The 22512-nt window shown below is 48.9% G+C and overlaps 1 protein-coding gene across 2 annotated transcripts in view; it reads right to left on the bottom strand.

The window, feature by feature from the left end:
- Positions 1-14632: 14632 nt before the first annotated feature.
- LOC146785610 (cysteinyl leukotriene receptor 1-like) overlaps positions 14633-22512 on the bottom strand; it is a 75238-nt gene continuing 67358 nt past the window's right edge. For both annotated transcript variants that reach the window (XM_085634866.1, XM_085634865.1), the window contains one exon: positions 14633-17085. In XM_085634866.1, the coding sequence (XP_085490992.1) occupies positions 15996-17078 (1083 nt within the window). In that variant the 5' untranslated portion in view covers positions 17079-17085 and the 3' untranslated portion in view covers positions 14633-15995. The remainder of the gene's footprint in view (positions 17086-22512) is intronic.

Genomic DNA, 22512 nt, shown 5'->3' with positions numbered 1-22512 from the left:
ACACAAAAACAGAAGACTAAACCTAAACCTAGATCTAAACATCAGGGCAATAGGTCATCGGATAAACTGATACCAAAGCCTAATATTGGACTGGCCGGAGACCGCGTAAATAGTCCAGTAGTGGAGGCCAGGGTTGAGCCTGAGTTATGGACACTTTGATGGCTACATTTTTGGGACCCCTCTTAAGCAAATTAGAGGCAATACAAACAAGGCTGTCACATTTTCAGAACTCTGACAATGTATTAACCACTGTGGGGGCTTGCAGATGTTTTTGTGTTGCTGGGGGGGAGCAGAGATTATTAATGCGAAAGTCCCACCTCTTATCAATGAAACGGCGCAGAGGGCAAAGGGGGCCAATGATAAGGGTTTAGCGGATCGTGGGGGGGTAGATAGTAACCAACTAGAGTGTCCTGATATAATGAGACCAAACCCAATTCCCGCCAATAGGGGACCAAGGGGGCCTAGGCCAGTGAATTTAGGCAACCCCCCAAGACAGTTAGTGGATACATCTGCACAAGGAAGGGGAGATAATGTGACGCAGCAAGAAAAAGTGATGGTGTCTCACCTGGTGCAGAGTACCCCTGGTTTACCTGTTTTAGATCTTCCCCCTGCTTCAAGCCCACTTACAGTTGTTTTAACAGGTGTACCAGCTTATACTAACCAAAGGGAGGAACCTACGACACAATTGATTAATAAGGTGGCGCACTGGATGTGCAGAAATGTGGGGTTCAACATAAAAGACCACAGACATATTTTAATGGCAAGGAGAGTATCATGGGTCGGCAGTACAAGAGAAGTTTTCTCAGGGGACTGTGTGATTGTGACACTTAGGTTCCCCGAACTCGTGCGTAAGACTCTTGCCCAGAGCAGAAGGCCTTATCTATACAACGCGGACTCAAGCATTAAAATACTCCCGCTGGGTTATTTTTATAGACAATCGGCTAATCCGAATGTGCCCTATGGATATGTGGGCCAACAGGAGGGTGAGCCTGGGCAGGTCAATATGGTCCTGACAAGTAACATCTTTTCACCGCTTAGAGGTCTGGATGATATTGACTGACTAATTGGGGCAGAGGAACCAGGTAGTGCTTTCACCAATGGGGTGCTTAGCATAGATCATAGACGGGGGCGTGGGGAGCCTAGTCTGGGGACAGATGAAGTTCAGGACAATTGAAATACCAAGGTGGCAAACGATCCTGAGATTATGGGTACAAGTAAGCCAACGGATAGGCCGCATAATTCTCAGGTGACTGTTAACCGAGAGAGGTTTAATGAGAAATATATAACAATAGTCTCTTGGAATATAGCAGGCCTGTCCTCTAAATTTAAGGACCAACAATGGCTGCTCTATATTCGGGAGTTTCAGATAATTTGCCTCCAAGAAACCTGGGAATCAATTAATAACAACCTCTTTCTAGAAGGACATAAAACCTTCTTTTGCCCAGCACAAAAGGCCTCTTCAGGCAGGGCTAGGGGGAGGGCTGGTTATCTACGTAGATCTTACACTGCAGGGAAAATGGCTGGACCTAGCATGGGGATCAGAAGTTGTGCAGGGTTTAAAAAAGTTTAATAACTGCTAGAGGTTATTTTTTATTAATTTTTATAATGCTAACCAAAATGGACAGGGCTCCGTAAACCTGTATGAGCTAAACACAAGAATTAACCAAACACAGGCGCAAGGGCAGTTGTCTCTCCGGCTGGTCTTAGCAGGTGACTTTAACTGTCACCTGTGTCCATATCTGGGAGCCTCATCTGGGGATTGGACAACATGTATGTTACAGGACGTCCCACACCTGGAACATACAAAGGAGGGAAAGGAACTCAGCAACCTTCTCGATACATATGCATTAGCACACACAATGGATTGGGTCCCGCCAAGCATGATAACACACTTTATCCCACATTTAAAGGCAGAGGCTGTGCCTCCTTTATTGATTATATTTTTGTTTCCACATCACTCAAAAACTCTGTGACCCGGTTCAGCATTGTTTGCAGTGCATTCAGTGACCATAATCCCCTCGCCTTATCACTTGTTAATGGAGGTCAGGCACAGAGTCCACCTGGAATGGGGAGGGGGGTGATCAGGGCCACCGATCAAGGAAGGAGGTTGCGTTGGACACAGGTTGACAGAGAGGCTTTTTACGAGGTATTTTTAAGGGAGGGCTCTCTTGCTGTACAGAGGTGCTTAGACCCGAAAATGGAAGGGATAGAATTAGTGAATGCTTTTAAAGACGTTGCCCAATTAGTCGACAGTCTGTTGAAAGTCCCAGTCCGAAAGGCTAATTTGGATACCCCAAGATGGTTTGACCATCAATGTTCACGTGCTCTAAGAGACATGTCCCCTAGGGATAGGGAGAGGGTGACTTTATGTCGGAAAAACTATAAGCTGGTGGTTAAGGGGCGTAAAAGTCAACTACAGATACAAGCCTGGGAAGATTTAGGCGGTGGCACTAAGGGATTCCACTGCCTTCTGGCGAATTATAAATAATCCATCCTTCCAAGAGGCTGATAAGCCAGGATTGAGCTGTAACATCTTACCAGAGCAATGGTGTGAGCACTTTCAGAGACTCTACAACCACACCTCGTACACGAATAAGCTGTTGGAGGACCACTGGGAACAGGCCACACCCTCTTTAAGATTCTCATTGGGAGAGATAAAAACTGGAATTGGAGGCCTAACTAGGAATAAGGCACCGGAGCCAGATGGGATTCCACCAGACCTTTTTATTAGTAAAGTAGATCAATTTTGACTAGGGTCATAAATGCAGCGGTGGACACCGTTATGCCAGTGTCCTGGACCACCCCCACAATTGTTCCCATTTTTAAAAAAGGGAATAGGAACAGCCCGCAGTGTTATCGCCCCATTTCCCTCATCGATGTGTCAGCGAATGTGTTAGGACGGGTGGTTCTAAATCGATTGATCGATTGGGCTGACGAACAACGGGTTATAAGTGATCTACAATTTGGCTTTAGACCTGGAAAATCTACTACCGATCAATGTCTCAATCTGTATCTGATATCAGCCAAATACACATTAGTCAAGCAAGGAACGATGTATTTGGCATTCATGGACCTGACCGCGGCCTTCGATAGAGTTAATCGAGGGAAATTGTGGGCGATTATTGGCGGGCTGGGTGTGGATCCAGGGATTATTAACATTTTAAAATCATTACATTCACACACCACGGCAGTGGTCCGATATAATCAGGTGGGGAATATAACAGAACCCTTCCCGTTTTCCAGTGGTGTCAGACAGGGTTGCATATTAGCTCCTTTTATGTTCACACTATATATAAACGGTCTGGACCGCGAGCTAAGCATGTTACGGGTGGATACCCCTAGGATAGGTACTCGGGAATCCCGGTTCTGCTCTATGCAGATGACGCGGTACTCTTAGCTCGTACCCCTAAAGGTTTGCAGGTTTTAATTGATGGGTTTGTGTCATTTATGGAGAATTTGGACTTATCGCCTAACCTGGCAAAGTCATATGTAATGGAGGTGGGGAAAAAACCAAGCAAACCCTATAAGTATACAATTGGCTCGCATCAGCTAGGAAAGGTACAGTCCTTTTCATATCTGGGGATTTTATTTGATCATCAATTACATTTTAAATCTCGAATTGAGGATAAGTGTCGGGTAATGACCAGCTGTACTGGATCCATAATGAGCTTTGCGCACAGGTTAGGTCGCTGGTCCCCTGAACAGATACTAAGATTATATAGTGCTATGTGTTGCGCTAAAGCTCTGTATGGAAGTGAGGTGTGGGGCTTTACCCAGGCTACACAGATGCAAATTGAAGAAAACATATATTTTAGGCGTCTGTTAAAAGTACCTCAAAGCACGCCAGCCCACATCGTGCATGAAGAACTGGGTGCCCGATACATCAGCGACAGTATGGCAGTCAAACCTTTAGTCTGTTGGATAAAGATCTGGGCAAACGAGGAGGCGGCTTTTAGTAGGCAGGTTATAGAAGATTGCCTTTCCCTGGACCACGGGCTAAAAATTCCCTGGCTTAAATATGTGAAGGAGACTCTGGAAAAAATTGGTTCTGCAGATCTATTTGCCAACCCTTCTAAAGTGGGTATGAAAGATAAGGCTTTGGTTAAGGACCAGTTTTTTAAACAAGCATTAACGCTCCGAGAAAACACAGAGCTGGCCAAGCAGTCGGTCAGGGAACACCTAGTAGTTAGGTCTGTCAGAGGCATTGAACCATACCTGTCTTGCATAAACAGTGCACACAACAGATTTGTAATGACTCGTTTCAGGTTGAATCTCTTGCATCATGTGTTGGCGGAACCTACAGGGTTCACAACTTCCATAGAAATGAAGGGGCCCTGTGGCTGCGATCATAGATCTCCTCAGGACACCCTTCATTTCATTTTATTATGCCCTTTTTTCTCTTACCCTAGGAGATTCTTCCTGAAGGGAATTCTAAAGAAAGCCAGATTTAAACAGGCACGGGTGGCACTGTTATTTTTAAAACTGGCCCCAGATGCTCTTACACTGTTTTGTATTGTAAACTTTTTAAGGGCTGCATTTAGACTAAGGAACCCAAGGGGTAATGGTAACCTGTAACTTCTCTGTTATAATTACCTATTGTTTTATGAATGATCTTCATAATTAGAGATGAATTGGTTGGATATGTGACAAGGGTTTTTTTTTTTTTAAACGTTCAGATGGAAATTGTATCACATGGTTTGGAAAAAGAGGGTATTTATTAATTTTTAACTTGTACATGTAACCGGCCTTGATAAATTTGGTTGCTTTTATGGTATTTTTATATATCGAATAAAGTTCTAAAAAAGAAAAACAAAAAACTACTTTTAACATTCAATCCTATTTAACTTTTGTACCTGGAACTTATGATATGTTTTTATTAACACTATTTAGGCTAGGGGTCTTTCATAGATTAGTTACTTTTCCCATAACGAATGACTGGTCTCAAGACCTTCAGCTATGTCCCTGTGACAATATCTCCCCACAATCCACGATTCATGTCACTCTTTTTTGTAGGTTTTATTCTGCTGTAAGGAGCCTGTTCTTAGTACCTATCCTAAAACAGTTTGGGCTCCGCCAATGCCATCCCGTTTTTCTGGCACTACAATATTTAGATAATGAGCATAGTGTTTTTAGGATAATAATTTTCTTGAAAAACGTTTTGAGCCAAAGGAAACATATGCTTATTTAATTGTTTTTAATGAGATGAGGGGTTTCGTAAGTTTAATACCGTTTTCATTCTTTGAACTGGAGTTTATGTAAAATTTATATGAACTTTTTAATGTATGAATTGTTTGAATGTATTTTGTAATCTTGTGCTTTTAAGACTGTTTGTCTAATCAATCGAATAAAGCATTCCTTGACCTGACTTTGAGTCTCTAATCAGGCCCCAGTGCATGTGATCGGACCCCTAAAAAATGCAAAATTGGTTTACTCCTACTTGGCCTAACTCACTAGAAATCCATGGTGTATGGTGTCCCACAATACACCCATGGCATGAAAAGTTAAACATCACACATAGACTACAGCACTGCTGAACCATCCACTGGCGTGACAAGACAATCATTACTCCAAGTCTGCCACTGTAGGCAGGCTACTGCAGTTCGAAAACTGCAGTCCAACCTGTCAAAATAACATGTTTTGACAGGAGAAAATCTCCCTTTAAAATATTAAAAAGACACCCTTCGGCAGGACTTGTAGCCTACAAGGCAGGATGCATGCATTTAAAAGTAAGACATGAAGAAATTTAAAGTTGACATGTTCTTACGGTAACTATTGCCCAATAGCTATTTTCACTATAGAAATGCTGACTGGCCCCTAGAAGCACACTGGGAAGCAATATTATATATCAAGTCTGCTGTCTCAGGCTAATGATCAACTAAGAAAAATTACTGACGTGCCCAACTTAATGCAGAAGTTTTATTTTGAATAATATTAAGAAATAGGGACTTTTAAAAGTTATCTTTTCCCCGCCTGAAAGTCTTGGAGGCTAATTTGCATTAGCCTTCAATTGTTACCCAGATGGTGAATGATGATGGGGTGTGAAAACCACTCCCAGAGTAGACACAATTGCCTGGGTGTGGGGAGGTGTTTTTGTTCCCCAGGCAGGAGGACCAGCTGGGTTATGCCTGGGAACTTAATTTGCCCCAAATGGTCCTCCTATGTCCTCCCAGTCGGACAGGCACCAAACCCAGGTGGAGGAAAACTGCCTCTAGAACTGGTTTGAAGTGGCGACAGAGGAGGAGATGCTCGTTATCATGCCCACACCTCTGGATGGGCACACAGGCTCTGCACAAGAAGAGAAGAGATCCTCTAGCTTGGATATGATAAGTAAGGGACAAGTGGGATTGTTTTCAGTGGGGATCAGAAGAACAGCTGCAAGTGGATAGGGTTGCCCCTGGGTACACGTATCCTTTTGGTTATGGAGGGGCCAGGGCCACCCACACCCACAGGTTAATGCCAGACATAAATGTGGCAGCCTAAGACACCTTGAGAACACTCTGGACCTGTGGAAGAATAAAAGAAAGACTGCACCTGCTATCTGAGTTTTGTGAGGGGACCTTGAGTTCTTGACGGGCTTCCCCTTGTACCCACAACAGAAAGGGACTCAAGGGGTTTGTTGGCTGACCTCCTGTGTGGTTATAGGGAAACAACAAGTTGCAAGAGTCCTTTTTGCTGAAGTGCCCAACTTACCAGCACCAACAGGGCAAATCTGGGCCCTGCTAGTTGCCTCTGCTGAATTGAGACTTGACCTCCAAATGTTGTTCCTGAGGTCCTTGGGCGCTCGGCTGTGTCTAACTGGAGTTCTCCTACCAACTGTGAAATCCTGGTACTCGGAAAAGGTTTTGACTCCAAGACCTCTGAAGTACCGGGACAAACATGCCAAGCCATTCCTCCCAAAGTGCAACCTTGCTGGGCTGAAGAAATAGGTTTCCCCCGATCAGTGCTTCTCCCCAACAAAATATTTGCTACAGCGGAACCTTGGTTAGAATGTATTCGACACTGTGGAGGCTTTATGGACTCAGAAAACAGCCTTGCCCCAGTGGAGGATGTTGAGCTCCAAAAAAAGAGACCAGAGGCCAACAAGTCCCTTTTGCCATATTGCATCAGTTTTGAAATGGAAAAAAGTGATATACCGATGGTGCAAGGGGCTTGTAAATAAGCCCCTAGGCTTGAATGAAAAAATCTAGACCAGGCTAAGGCACCAAATGATCAGACAGCTGACATAACTTCCTTTGGCACAAAATTCATATTTTCCCACTCAGCTTTTCCTGACAAAATAAACAGCTTCATAGGGACCTTGTCCAACACCTATCTGATGTTGTGGAGCCATCCTTGGATACAGCATGCTTCCATGCACGCCTAAAGAATTTGGACTTCCAAAAAACACAGTAAGGACCTGATTTACATTTTGGGGGATGGGTTACTCCATTACTATGATGACAGATATCCTGTTTGCCGAAATATAAATCCCATAGGATATTATGGGATTTATATTTCGGCGGATGGGATATCCGTCACCATTGTGACGGAGTACCCCGTCCACCCAAATCTAAATCAGGCACTAAGCTCCAAAGTAAAACCTTTGACCGGGTCGAACCTGGTTGGTCTATCCAACTCGTGCTCCATTGCGGTCAGCCTGAAATCACACTTAAGTCCCAGTCTGTCTCGACTATTGATGCTTGCACTTTTTGGCACTATTTCACTTAGATCTTTCAAAACTCATATCTTCAGTTCCCCTTTTAGAGTTTTTGTTGTTTTGGTGCCATTTTGCTTATTAAATTACTCTCTTTTTGGCCGAGCGAAGGTGGCGGTCGCACCTTGAGTGCGCTCCCGGACCCCTCCACCATCCACTCGTCATCCGGCTAAGAAGAGAGCCACTTACCCGCATTTCATCGCCTCCGGGACAGCCGTGCACCCGGCTGCTTGCCTGGCAGCCGAATTCTGACGACGAGGTCCAGTCCTGGGGGAGAATCACTCGCTCGGCAGGCGCTGGCCCAAGATGGCGGCGCGGCTGTACTGACCGCCGCATTCTGAAGCGCTGGGACCCCCTGAGCCCCGTTGCAGGGAGCGGCGAGTGGGGGCATCCAGAGTGATATTGAGGGTGCCTGACGGTGTGCCGAGGGTGCTGGAGCGCTGCTTGCTCACCCCGGTGCACTTGTCCACAAGTGCGGGGCTGGAGAGCTGGAGGGGCCGACATTCTGGGCGGGCTGCACATGGCGGGGTGCCGCCAGACAGGCTCTCCTCGCTGGGAGCCACCGCTGCCATCACCTGGGGACCCCGTGGTGGTCTACGCCCTTCAGCCGCTGTGTTGGGCGGCGGGCTGGCTGCAGAGTAACGGCTTGGCGACGGAGAAACCTGCTACCGGCCTATGTGCGAGCGCACCACTGTGGAGCTCGGCTGTCACTGCTGTCTTCTGGAAACCCCGCTGCAGTCTGCGCCCTTCGGCCACTGTGTTGGGTGGCGGGCTGGCTGCAGAGTGATGGCCTGGGCGAAGGAGAGTCCTGCTGTCACCAAGGGACGACGTCTGCCCCGGCCTGTGTGCAGGTGCATTGCTGTGGGGCTCAGCCGTCCGGCTGGGCGTACATGTCCCGAGGGGCCGGCTCGGCCGCATCACTGGCGGTAAGTCCCGGCTGCGGGAGGGTGTCCCTTAGTGGATGGGAGGAGCCCCCTCTGCGAGCGCGGGCAGCCTAGCCTGGGAATTGCTTTGTGCCACTCAACACTGGGGCGGGGTGGTCTTGGCCGCTTTGTCGGGCGGTGGTGCTGCGCTCCTGCACTGGGCCCACGCTCCTCCTGACCTACCAGTGAAGCTGCATCCACCCGCCTGGCCTCTTGGGTGGTGCCTGTTGATAGGGTGACCAGCTGCATATATCGAGCGGCGAGGGGAGTCCTCTCCAGGGCCTTTCTCCATCATGGGCACACCTGTGGGGCTCTGGGGTACAGCTTCTGTTCTTCTCACCCTTCTTGGCAGCCTGTCTGAACACTGGGCCCCTTTCCCGGGTGGCCTAAGCCTGTGTGCCACTCCCTTGGATCTCCTGAGCCTGGGACTCCTCGGGCTGGCCTGGCCGCTGGGCGCTGTTCCTTTCTTCCTGGGCCGGTGCGGTGGAGTTTGGGGTGTTCGGCTGGGCCTCCTGAGCAGCATTGAGGTCTTCCAGTGAGTCCCCCCCTGACCTGCCGTCGGAGCCTGGAGATCTGCACCTAGGACCCACGTATTCTAACTGGGTGTCCTTGCCCCAGCTGTCTTGGTTCACCCGCAGGCGGTCTTGGTGGGCTCACTACCTCCATCTTGGGTGGCCCCTTAGATCCTGGACTCTCTGGGCAACCCGGTGGCCCACCCATGGCGTGTGCACCTCGAGTCGCTCAGAAAGTTTCCCATCTGCCCCCAGGGGCGCCACCATGGCCCGGAACGGTCTGGCCAAGACCCCGGCCACTCAGACCAAGATGGACCACTTCACAGCCACCAATGGTGGGGCCACGGGGGGTGCCGCCGAAAAGGAGACTTCGCCGCCTTCCGATCTGTCCACCATCCTGCAGGCCATCCACACCTTGCAGTCCTCTGTTGAGGGCAAGATAGCAGAAGTCCGGGTGGACATGACCCTCATTCGGCAGGACCTCCAAAATGCCACGGCCCGGATCACTGAAACTAAATCCTGTATATCATCAGTGGAAGATGACGTTCAGCAACTTAAGGGGCAGGTGGCGCGCCTCCAGGCTCACACTCAGGAGCTGCACCGGAGGGTCGAGGATGCTGAAAATCGATCGCGCCGCAACAATCTTTGCCCGGTGGGATTTCCGGAGGGGGTGAAGCAGGGCCGCCCCGCTGAATTCGTTGAGAAATGGTTGAGGTCCTGGCTCCATGAGGGCTCCCTATCCCCATGGTTTGCAATAGAATGAGCGCGCCAATCACCACCCAGGCATAATGAGAATCCTCAACTACAAAGATCGCGATTCCATCTTGGCTGAAGCCCGCAAGCAGCAACGCCTCCCTTATGAGAACAATTCAATCCTGATTTTTCAGACTATAAACAAGAGATCCAGGGCCAGCGCCGCTCGTTTGAAGAGGTCAAGCAGAAGCTACGGGCCCTCAAAATCCAATACCGACTTTTCCCGGCACGCCTCCGGGTGGTGTTTGCCAATAAAACTCTGTTCTTTGACTCCCTGGCGGATGCATGGACCTGGGCCATGGAGGAGCATCCCATTCGGCCCACTGACCAACCTCCTCTCCAAGGGTGGGGCGGAGAGCGGACCCTCTCACGTGGTCCGCCGGAACCAAGACCCCAACGCAACCGCTCACGTAGGCGCCGTGGGCAAAGGAGGGCCCGATCTGAACCCCCGCTGATCCCCGCCCGGGAGGCCAGGCTGTCCTCAGGGGACTTCCAAGCTGTGCAGCGCTCTGGCTCCTCTGGCTGCCTGGGATGTGGGGGGGCCTCGCCTGCCTCCTCCATGCCTGATCTCCCGGACACTGACCTTTCCCGCAGCCCAACGCTTCTCAGCAACCCAGCCTGAGCCTGCCTCTGCCCGCCGGGCCTGGCTCCGCAGCCGGAGGCATGATCCAAATTAACTGTTTTCTCTCTTCTTGGACTTGATCACGGACATCATGTCATGAGGAGGGGTCCTCTATGCCTTGTTCAATCCCAATTTTCTGTTCTTTGTTCTGAGCTCCCTTTTTGTTTCACCTTACTAGCTCCTCCTTGTAGTACCTGACGTCTGGGCTCCCAATCCCCCCCTCCCCGGGATGGTCTATGATTATGGCTGATATACTACAGCAAGGGGTATCATTGCGTCTTTTGTCCTGGAATGTCAATGGTCTCCTTGACCACCTCAAGCGCACGGCGGTACTTTGCTACATGCAGCGTCTTGGGGTTGAAGTCCTACTGCTGCAATAGACACATCTATTGGGTAATCGCTGCCCCTTTTTAACATGCTATGGGTACGACAGGGTTTGACAGTCGGGCTTTACACGCGGATCCCGTGGGGTTGCGATCCTGGTACAACGCTCCCTTCCTTTCGCGGCAACATGTGTCATTCATGATGACCAGGGCACCTTCCTGGCCCTATCCGGCACTCTGAATGGCATACCCCTTAACCTGGTGTCATTATACTCCCCTCCAGCGCGGCTAGCTGTGACCCTTGGCGCAGCTGTCGGATTCCTGGTCTCCTTGCCCCCGGGCTCCACCTTCCTGGGGGGTGACTTCAACACGGTCCCTTCCCCGGATATGGACATGACTGGGATCCACTCCCATGGCAGACTGGCGCATGTGAAACACTTAACAAGCTGGGCAGTATTCCTAGGCCTTTGTGATGCATGGCGTACGTGGTACTCGTGATCTAGGCAATTCACTCACACTTCAGCCGCGCACTACACACACGCGTGCATAGACATCATTTACATTCCCTCGACCGACTGCCTTCGGCTCCAGGATGTCGCAATCCTCCGGCAGGGAATATCCGACCACTCCCCGGTAATGCTCACCGTGGGCCCCCCTCCTGCCTCAATGCATGAGATCTGAAGGTTGAATGCGTGGTTCCTCCAGGACAGGGACTTCTGGAAAGTGGTGGGACAGGAACTCCAGCATTACTTCCAGACCAATGAGGGGTCAGTGTCTTCGCCGGGTACTCTGTGGGAAGCTGGCAAGGCCACGATCCGCGGAGTGGGCAAGGGGCAACTCAAAACCCAGCAGCATGCGCAGTTGGACCAGCTCACTTCACGCGAGGCACAGGCCTTACGTCTTGAATGGTCCACCGCCCTAAACCCTGACGCCTCCGACATGAGACTCCTCGCCCACACATGTGAAGAGATTTGATAATTGTCGCTGGATGCTGCTAAACTCCTCTGGCGCTCTTCTATTGCTAGGGTGTACGGATGGGGAGATAAGAACGGCTCCCTCCTCCACAGATTGGCCACATACCCCAGAGCGAACCGTATAATCCCCGAAATCATAGATCAAGACGGCTCGGTATGTAACTCCTCCGCCGGCATGGCCCAGGCCTTCGCTCGATACTATCGCCAGCTCTATACGACCCGGACTCCCTCCCTGTCTCTCTCAGACATGCTGCGAGCTGGAGACGGTCTGCTCACTCACCTGGATTTGGCAGTGCAGATGGACCTGGGCCGCCCCATCACCCGTGACGAGATCAGAGAAGAGTATTACGCCCTGTTCCATGAGACGTTGACTCCACACCTTGCCCAGCTATTCCATGAAGCAGTGGAGAAGGGTTCCTTCCCACCGGAGACTGACATGGCCACCATTGTGGTCCTGCCTAAATCCCAGCCACCCTCGCCTCGGTGCGCGGACTATCATCCCATCTCACTTATTAACACGGAGCTAAAACTGTACACCGTGATACTCACTCAGGGCCTCAAACCCCACTTACACACGCTGGTCCATCCAGACCAATGTGGATTCATGCCTTCCCGTGGTACCCGTCACTGTTTGTGGAGGCTCCACTCAGCCCTGGCTCATTGCAATTTACTCATCCCTTACCTCACAATTCTTCTGGTAGATTTTGAGAAAGCCTTCGACTCGGTGGATTAGGGGTTTTTGGACGACGTCCTGGCGGAGATGGGCTTCGGACCCCGCTTTTGTGGTCTCATCCGCAGACCATATGCCCGACCGAGGGCCCGCGTTCTGGTAAACGGGGTTCTATCCGAACCCTTCCGGATCTGTAGGGTAATGAGGCAGGGTTGCCCCCTCTCTCCCCTGCTCTTTGCGCTGGTGATGGAGCCCCTGGCAGTCCTGATATGCTCGAGCGGACAGGTGCTGGGAATGGCCCAATACAGAGGCGGACAAAATCATCCTCTATGTGGACGACGTCTTGATTTATCTGGCGGACCCCGCGAGCTCAGATCCCCACTGCCTCCGGATCCTCCGGTCTTTTGAGCAAGCCTCCGGCCCCCGGCTCAATCCTGGTAAGTCAGTCTTGGTCCCCCTCCACATTTCCAGGGAGTGTTTTGAGTGGCAGTCCACCATACCGCTCTGCCGCCAGTCGTTTAAGTACTTAGGGATATGGGTGTCTTTACTCCCCGAACTCAGCTGGGCTCTTAATGTCACTCCCCTGGTGAAGCGGGTCAGGTCTGATTTGTCGAAATGGCAGCCACTGCCTCTGAATCCCATGGGAAGAGTCACGCTTTTTAAAATGTGTATCCTTCCCAGGATCCTTTATATGCTCCAAAACACCCCCCTTAATTTCTCGAGAGCGTGGTTCCGGGAGCTTGACGGCAGGGCTTCCAAATTCCTTTGGGGGAGGGGCAGGTCCCGATTGGCCCTGGGTGTCTGTCAGATACCTTCCTTTGATGGGGGTCTAGGAATCTCCCATTTATACCTGTATTACCTGACAACGCGCTTGCTTGTGCTGTACGACTGGTTCAATAGGGGTTGGTCTGATCCGGCATATAGGTTGGAACTTAGTGAGTTGGGCTTGTCCAACCTCCAATCGATGATGTATGGGGCACCTGTCCTGTCTCGTCTGCCTGACATGAATCGCTCGGCATTCCTGGCATGGTGGGCTGCACTCTGCCACACCAAATGGACCAGCACTCTGACCCAATGCACACCCTTATGGCACGGGAACTGGCTCAGGGAAGTCAACGGGCTACAGGGCTTCTGGTCATGGGACCTGATAGGTATCTCACAGCTGGGCGACATTTGGGTGGGTAATCATATGCACTCCTTTCAGGACCTCCAGGGTAGATATTCCTTACACCACTCACAGTTTTACAGATATTTACAGCTGCGTCACGCCCTTCAGGTGCACCTCATGACTGGTACTCGTCTCAGGGACCACAGCCCGCCCGAGGCACAAATCATGCTGGGGGACCTGGGAAGGGGGGGCATCTCCTGCATCTATCGGACACTCATTAACATTACCCCCACCTCACTTGAGCGGCTGCGGATCCAATGGGAGGAATGGGTGGGCTCCCTGGAAAAGGAAGACTGGTGCGACGCCCTTATGGCGCCCAGGACAGTCACGGCCTCAGCCAGACTGCACATGATACAGCTCTACTTCTTGCATGCTGCGTATTTGACACCGGCACGTCTGCACTGCGCGGGATTCCTGCCGTCCCCCACTTGCGTGAGGTGTGGCCACGAGCCGGACGACTTTTTCCATGTGGTGTGGTCGTGCCCGCGCTTAGCGCACTTCTGAGGAGACATTGAGGAGGAGCTCACCGAGGTGCTGGGGTGTGAGATTCCTCACGATCCGAAGCATGCGATCTCGGGCATCACAGATGGGTTGGACGGGTCCAGTCATGAAAAATTGTTTTATACTACAGCAATGGCGGTGGCGAAGAGGGATATAGCCTCTGTTTGGAAAAGTCCTGACCCTCCCACTGTGGGGAAGTGGCGGGCGGGGGTCGACTGGTGCGCCGCACAAGAGAAAACAATGTATGCAGCATGTGGTTGCCCCAAGAAGTATCGTAGGGTTTGGGGAAGTGGTTGGGGGGCTTTGTTTAGTTTTGTAGGGGATTCTCCAAATGCTGTCCTCTTGATTTGTATCCACTTGACCTTTGGATTGTCCAGACCATTGTATGCATTATTTTGTTATCATGGAACCTTGATGATTGGCTGGTATTTTCTTGTTAAAATCAATAAAAATGTGTTTATCAAAAAAAAAATTACTCTCTTTTTTATAAATTGCATTTTATTGTGTTGGGGCTTTTACTTTTTAACTATTGTTGTGTTACGTACTGCTTCACACATTTTCTCAAAGTCAAGCCTGTCTACTCTGCGCCATAGCTATCAAGGGTTGAGCTCAGGTTTAAATTACTGAAACAATTTACTTGACCTAAAAGCATAGTGCCTTTAACTTGTGTTGGACCTTAATCCACCTCACCTAATAAACCATTTTCTCTGACACATATACTGAACGCCTTGTAATGGTGTCCCGAAAAATAAATATATGTAAACCATTTTAGCGACATCATATTTGTAATTTCTTCACAGCCTTAGTTATTATAATAAAGATTTCAAAGTAGATATCAGAAAACTGTGATTCATATATGTTTAAGCCATTAAAACATGTTAATTACAAGGCAATGCTTTAGAATCAAATCTATTTATGTTGCATTCATGAAACTTTCAATCTTTAGCTGAGAAGAAGTTCCATTTGTACTCACTAGAGGGCAGCAGGCTATTCCATATCAAACAGGAACGTCAAAGTTAAACCTGTGTGGTTTTAGGCAAAACATTGAGGGGTATGTGTTTGCTTTACAAAATTGATATTGAATAAGCTATGCACTAATTGCAGAAAGCTCTTTTTTTAGGAAATTGTGGGGCATATCAACAACGAGGCGATGGAAAATTATCGCCGCTTTAGCGGCCGTTTTCGGCCGAAAAGCGGCGATAATTTTATCACCTAATTAGCATGGTCCTGCTAACGTGTGAAACCTTGCTTTAGCGTACGAAATCTTAACGCCCAGCTTTGCATCTCTAATGAGATGCAAAGTGGGCATTCCTGACCTGACATGACAGGAGAAATGTCGCCAAGCGACATTTCTACTATCATCAAGCCCCATGCTATGAAGCATAGCGGCAGGAAAAGTAGCGATAACCCCTGTTATCGCTACTTTCTTTACGTCTGCTTCAGGCCTGACTTAGCCATGATATCCTATGGAAGGAGGATATCATGGCTAAGTTTGTGAGTCCCTATCAACAAGCTAACGCCACATTTCGTGAGATTATCGCTGGGTTTCCAGCTATAATCTCACGTTAGGCAGTTAGCGCTAGGAATTTTATTGCTTTTGAGATAAGCGTTGCTAATAGCACGCTATCTCAGCAATAAAAATCCACGCTAGCCGCCGATAATTATCCTAGCGCTAAGTGCGCTTAGCGATAATTATCACCGGTTGTTGTTGATATGCCCCGGTATTTCTTGTTAATCTACTCTTTGTGCAATAAAACGATGCAAGATACAAATAGTTGCACAACCTATAGATAGTTTGTAGAGGCGTAAGACCAGCAGCATTACACTGGCTGCTCACAATGGACAGGTATACGTTATTATTCCGCCTCTGCCTTTGATATTGGCACATCAGGCCCATGACATAAATCATCTTTTTCTTCTGCTGATAGTGACGTCATTTCGAAGTTCAAGTCAATAACAGTGGTAAGGACCGCGGCGCCATCTTTGGCACTCGAGGAACTAGACTGTGACGCCTGTTTTAATTTTCTGGACAGCAGTCGGAACCACGATTTGAATCCTTGCCCCAGAAACACGTACAGCAAGGGATCCAAGCAACTGTTGGCGACTGCCAAGCACAAAGTGGCCACCACCGTTTTCTGCAACATTCTGTGGAGACCGCAGTTGGTGCGATGATGAACGAGATAATGGAGGTGCATCGTTCTCTGGATGTGATAAGGCAAAAAACAAACGCAGAAAACGAGAAGAACTAGGACAATCATAATGATATGTTTCTTGACTTTTTCTTTCTTCAAGGTGTGCTGCGTGATATATTTTACCAACAGCCCGTTAGATACTAAAATAGCAGCAAACGGGACGGAAAACCCTAATATTAGAGCCACATAATTCATATACATGATGCGAGTCCATGATGTGAGGCTAGAAGGTTCGAAGCATCTGGTGACGTTGTCACGGACAAATGTACCAGACAAAATAAAAGGGGAATTACCAACAGTGGCAATTATCCATACAAGAACACAAACAAAAATAACTTTTTTAACTGTAACAACATGGCGACGAATGAGGGATACATAACGGACGACGCTGAAAAGAGTTAGGAAAAATATGCTGGCAGTCATGCTGGTGTAAAAGGCGCACACCGAAATGCGACAAAGGACATCACCAAAGTGCCAGCTTGCTCCAGAGTGATAGTAAGAAATTCTGAATGGAAGCGTCAGAATGAACAAGATGTCGGCCACGGCGAGGTTCAGCAAGCAGATTGTGCCAACGCTCTTCCTTTGAACCTTTCTGCAGAACACGTACAGCGCCGTCAGATTTGATATCAGGCCAATCACGAACACCAAGGAGTAGACAACCGTGTAGATGCCGTGCTTGTATTCATCGTCTGGCTCACAAAGGCTTTCGTCTTCCAAAAAGAGGTGAGTTTGGTTTCTAAATTGCATGTTGAGCCTAGAAGGTAAAGAGACACATATAAAAGGTTGAGGCAAGCACATACTCAAATTTTAGGTATTAATACTTTAAATATTGTGGAACGTCAAAGCAGAACTATTTCACTATTCAAAAGACAGCTGACGAACGTTTAGAGAAGACTGGAGGATTTGACTTATTTGCATTTTTCTTCTTGGTAGAATGGCAGGTGTGAACGACAGTGTCTTTATTGGCATTATAAGCGATTGGGCGCAATGCCCTGGCCTGTGCCACTGCGCACCTTTAAGTGTATGGGTCTGTAGTACACCAAGACACTGCACCCAATTACAAAAAATGCACTCTCACAAGAGCAGGCGTTCACACAGTTTAGTAGTTCCTACCTGTACCGAGGAGATACCATCAGTGTAAGACAGCGGGGCATATGTTCAAGGACTGGCGAAAACTGCCGCTAACGCTAGTTAGCGGCAGTTTTTTTAACGCTGTGTACAGCTGAAAACTATCGCCTTGTTAGCGACGTGTTTGCAAGACGCCGCTACATGGCGATAGCTTCAGGGATCAGCGGTGAAAACTGCAGCTAACATTAGCGTGATGGCGATAGGAATACCAGCGTTAGTGGGCGAAATCCAATGAAAGGCCCATTAGCGGCAAAAAAACGCACGTTAGTCAGCCCAACATGAGTTTTTTTGCCTCTAATGGAGAAAATAGCCTATCAGTCGACCTCCAATAGAAGATAGGCACAAAAAAAATTAAATGCAGAATGGAGCAGCCAGGGCCAAGTGCAGCACACATCAACAACCCCCTCAAGCCACCCAACATCCAGGATGACCAGGATGAGAGCCTGGATGCGTCCTGGACCTGCATCTGGAGCCTGGATGCGTCGCTGGACCTGCATCTGGAGCCTGGATGCCTCGCTAGACCTGCGTCTGGAGCCTGAATGCCTCACTGGACCTGCATCTGGAGCCTGTATGCCTCGCTGGACCTGAGTCTGGAGCATGGAGTGGGATGCAGAGGAGCTGTGGAGTTGATGGGCCGTGGTGGTAGAAATTGAGGCACGGCGATCGCCCGTACCTGGTGGTGAAGTCTGGCTGGTCGCATGGAGACACGTTGCTGACCTGTGTGAGAAGACCGCCTTGCGCCCCTGTAGGGAGGTCTGTATCGCATACTACGACCCACCACTACACCGGGGCGCACAGAGAGGATTACCAATGGTGGGCAGTACCTCTCTGCATCACAGGCTGGATGAGGTTGCACTGGCCCGACGCTGTGGAAGGTGAGGCCCCTGAGCTGCGCCAAACATGTGTTGCGGGAGCGCTGCAAGTTCATGCCTAAGGGGGCCCTGCTGCATCAACTGCATCGGGAGGTTCACCAGCAGACTTGGCGGCGACTGCTGTACCCACGCTTGTGAAATCCCACCTGGCTGAGGCTCTTGCTGGGTGAGTCACAGATTTGGAGAGAGTTTAGCGGATTGCGCCACAGTGTCAATGTCCAGGTAAGGAGAAGGTGGGACACGTAGTGGAGGAGAGGCCCGGGGTCGAGTTGCCCAGGCCTAGCACCAGTAGATGACGCACCCCCAGTGTTGGCTCATCCGCTATGCTGGAAGAGCGTCGCCCCACTGCTTCCAAGCAGTGCAAGAAGAGGAAACATCATCACGTGATGATAACTTCCTGATGTTATCATGCCATGTTTCCTTTGCGGGCGGGAGGGTGGGTAGGGCTGATCCACTCACAGAGCAGGGCAGGTGCGGAGTGGCATGTCCACTCACGTGCGCAGTGACTGTTTGATTGGCCTGCTCAGGCTGCACAAAGCAGTCATGCGCACTGTCCTGTTTGCAATGCAGGCTGCATTATAGCCTGCATGGAGAACTTGCCCACACCCCCAGCCCCTGGCTAAACGCCTCGTCCCGGCACCAATGACCAATCCTAACGCCACATTGCAGCGTTGTGATTAGCTTAGGGGAGGGAGTCTGGCTGCCTACTTCCTGTTCCTGGAAGCAGACTCAGGAGAGCAAAAGCAACGAAGACACGGGACCCGGCCTCGAGGTAAGATTTCTCTCATTTAAATATTTACAACAGCCGCTCACACACACACCCCGCGTCCACACCTCATCCAGTGTTCTTTCCAGTGTTTCCCACCTCCCAACTGTCCAGTCCCCCCGCAGCACTTCTCAATGGCGGCCGCTGTGCGGACATGCGCACCGGGCATACCACTGGTGTGCCAAAGGTATATATGGTGTTGCAACACATACCATTATATCACATTTGATTACAATGCATACTAATATTAGGCATAGTGCAACAGTAGGTAAGGTGTTGGATTGCGGAGATGTAAACATTACTATTCCCACTTCAGTGGGTGCAACCCTAAAACTGACCCTTGTACCCCAAAGCAACCCCTGATTCCAAAAATTCATCTTTGAGCCCCCAAAACACACCCTGAAAATCATATTTGACCCAAATGCATACCCCAAATTTCATATTTGACCCAGATGCACACCCCAATTTTCATTATTGACCCCAAAACAACACCCCAAATTAAAAATGTTACCCCATAATACACCCCACATTTCATCTCCGACACCCGAAAGCCATACCCACCCTAAAACCCCATTACTGTCCTCACAATGTGTTGTAATGAAATGCGATGTAAAGGCACCTGCGTTGTTGGATTTGTGTTTTAAAGGCATTATGATGTAATACCTGTGTTGTAATGGACGTTTCCCGTGCCAAAGGCAAGCCATAGGCAAGCCCGTCTGTGTCCGTCTCCCCCTGGACCGCGCTCTGCACCAAGGACCCTTCCTCTTGGACACTCCACCCCTACAGCGCCAGCACCCTCCTCACGATCAACCCTGGATGCCTCATTGCCTGCCAGGACCAACATCTGCTCCAGACCGGAGATCGCCATCGCCATCACTGACGGCTACTAAATTCACCCGCAAGGACAACCCTGAGCGACCAGGAGGAGGCATTGCCATCACCTACAGAAGCACACTCCGACTGACCACGCACTCTAATAACCCAATGGTGACCATGGAACACCTCAACTTCCAGATCCGGACCAACCCCAATCCCGTCCTCTGCAGCACCCTCGTCTGCAGGCCCCCGGACCACGGACACCCATTCTCCCATACCATTGTAGATCTCATTGCACACCAGGCTCTCCCATCCACCGACGACATCCTACTCGGCGAACTCAAGTTCCACCTGGACAACCCCAGTGACCAGAACACTACCCCCTCCTGGAGTAGCTCCCCAACATCAGACTCAAGCAGCAAGTCACCACAGCAAGCCACATAGCAGGACACACAGTCGAGCACGTCTCCTCCGCCATCGGGACCTTCAACTACAGCCACACCATCGGACTCTCCTGGACCGACCATCATTGTATACATTACACCTTCACCATACCCACTGTACAGAACCTCCATCATCGCCCCCCTTGCAGCTAGATCAAGGCCACCGAAGTACATCTCATCAACTACGTCAGCACCACCACTCCACCAACGCTTACAGAAGATGACACAGCAACGCGCAGCTGCCACCGATGGATCACCAACTGCGCCGACACACGGGCACCCCTCAAGAACGGCACTGCATCAGTACCTTATGCCTGCATGATGGCAGCCATAAGGGTGGCACAGTGCCACCGGGATAGGCTGGCAATATGCATTTCTGGAATTACATCATGGTTGTGACACGACTGCAGCAATGGGTGACTTTAGCGCAGACAGATACGTCAGGATTCAAGACGTATCTGTCATTACTTGTGCCATGGAGCACTGTCCAGTGAATACAGCACATCCTTGGTGTCGCAAGAAGGGGGTAGTGAAAAGGGTTGCAATGCTGTCTTGTCTCAGCGCTGCAACACATATTATGAGTGAAACCCAGGAATGCGCACTATCTTATTGATTGTGCGCAGTCCTGCGCTGCAGCAACATTGCTTGCAGCGTGGTCCAGCAACAATACCTGCTGAAATGAGGCCTCAAAGGTTATCTTAATTTTTAAGACCAGCTATTTTCTGGTCTTAAAAAACTGCCTCTAGCTGCAGTTAGAGTCAGTTTTTTTGGTCCTCCAAACTTAAGGAATCCCCTTGTACATATTGCGAAGTGTGGTTAGCGGCCATTTTTGCACAGGAACGCCTCATATGGAGATAAAAATATTGCTGCAAAATCATCGGAAAAGTGACACTAACGTGGCGTTAACTCCTTGTACATATGCCCCAGCATGTTCATTTCACCTTTCACTGACAGAGGACAAAACCACATACTCGAGAGGGTAGATATTGTGACCCAGGTAACTTTCAGTAATACAGTCCCAAGCACCTTATTCAGAATTTCTATCATCTACTTGATATGAAAACATCTGTAACAAACAAAGAAATATACCAAATTCTCATTGGTCCCCCAATCAAAAAATGTTTGTTTGGTTTTATATTCAGCACTAGCTGTATGACCAATAATGTAGGTCCCAGTACTGTAATAGCAGGTGTGTTGCTGACCGAGACTGTGGTGTAAGCAAAGAGCAGAGTTAAATATTTATTTCTGATGGAGCAGGGTTTTTCGTAAATAAACCTGCTCAGGTTAAACCTTCCATATTGTGAAATCATTAACGAAAATTGTGTGATTAACAAACAAAAAAATATTAACATGGGGTATTTGGGAAGAGAATCAAGAATAGTGCAGGAAAATGACAAATGGTTCCTATAGGTACGTAAAATGCATGAGAGACAGCAGGGAAATAACGTTAAAGAGATTTGTGTTTTCATGTGCAACAATGTGAATGAAATGCGTTGACAAAAACAAAGTGTCTTATATGAGAGACATTAATTACGTAGAATAACTGTTGAGAATGTTTGCGTTTATATAGGAATAATATGAAGTTTAAAAGGAATAATGAAATGGGGCTTTTTAATGTGAACAAATAACTGAATCTGTTTATGTCTTCTAGAGAAACTGCATGCTTTGCAGAGAAAGCCTCAAATTTTAGTTGGAGTTAATTTGCTTTTTTAAATGGAGACTGCAGAAAAATGTATTTTGTCCTTCACCGAGATATTTTGTTCTTTCCTTGTCGAGGGCTACATGTTTGGAGTATCAGGGGAACTTCCAACTGTCCCAGATAAAGTTTAGTTTTGTGGATAACTTTGCTAGTAAACTGTTACAAAATGTTTTCAAATGTGCGAGAGTCTAGGAAGGAGAAGATTTCAATTTCCTTTACTGAAGGACGATGATGACTGCATGCGTCTAAACAAAGAACTTTTGAGAGTAAAGAGCGAAGGAAGTGGTGTGACCTAACACCCTGCGCCTCTAAACCAATGAGAACTGAGAATTTCCTGGATTTTGTTACTAAGATAGGGATGGACTTTAACATTTAGGGTATAACTATTAATGTTGAAACCATGTTTTAGGAGAAGGAGATGCTAGTCAAGGAGAGGCTATGCGATACATGTGTGGCA

Source organism: Triturus cristatus, chromosome 11 (genome assembly GCF_964204655.1).
Source record: "Triturus cristatus chromosome 11, aTriCri1.1, whole genome shotgun sequence".
In the NCBI taxonomy this organism is placed as follows: domain Eukaryota; kingdom Metazoa; phylum Chordata; class Amphibia; order Caudata; family Salamandridae; genus Triturus; species Triturus cristatus.
The sequence above is the reverse complement of the archived record's forward strand: the minus strand, read 5'-3'. Positions and strand labels throughout refer to the sequence as shown.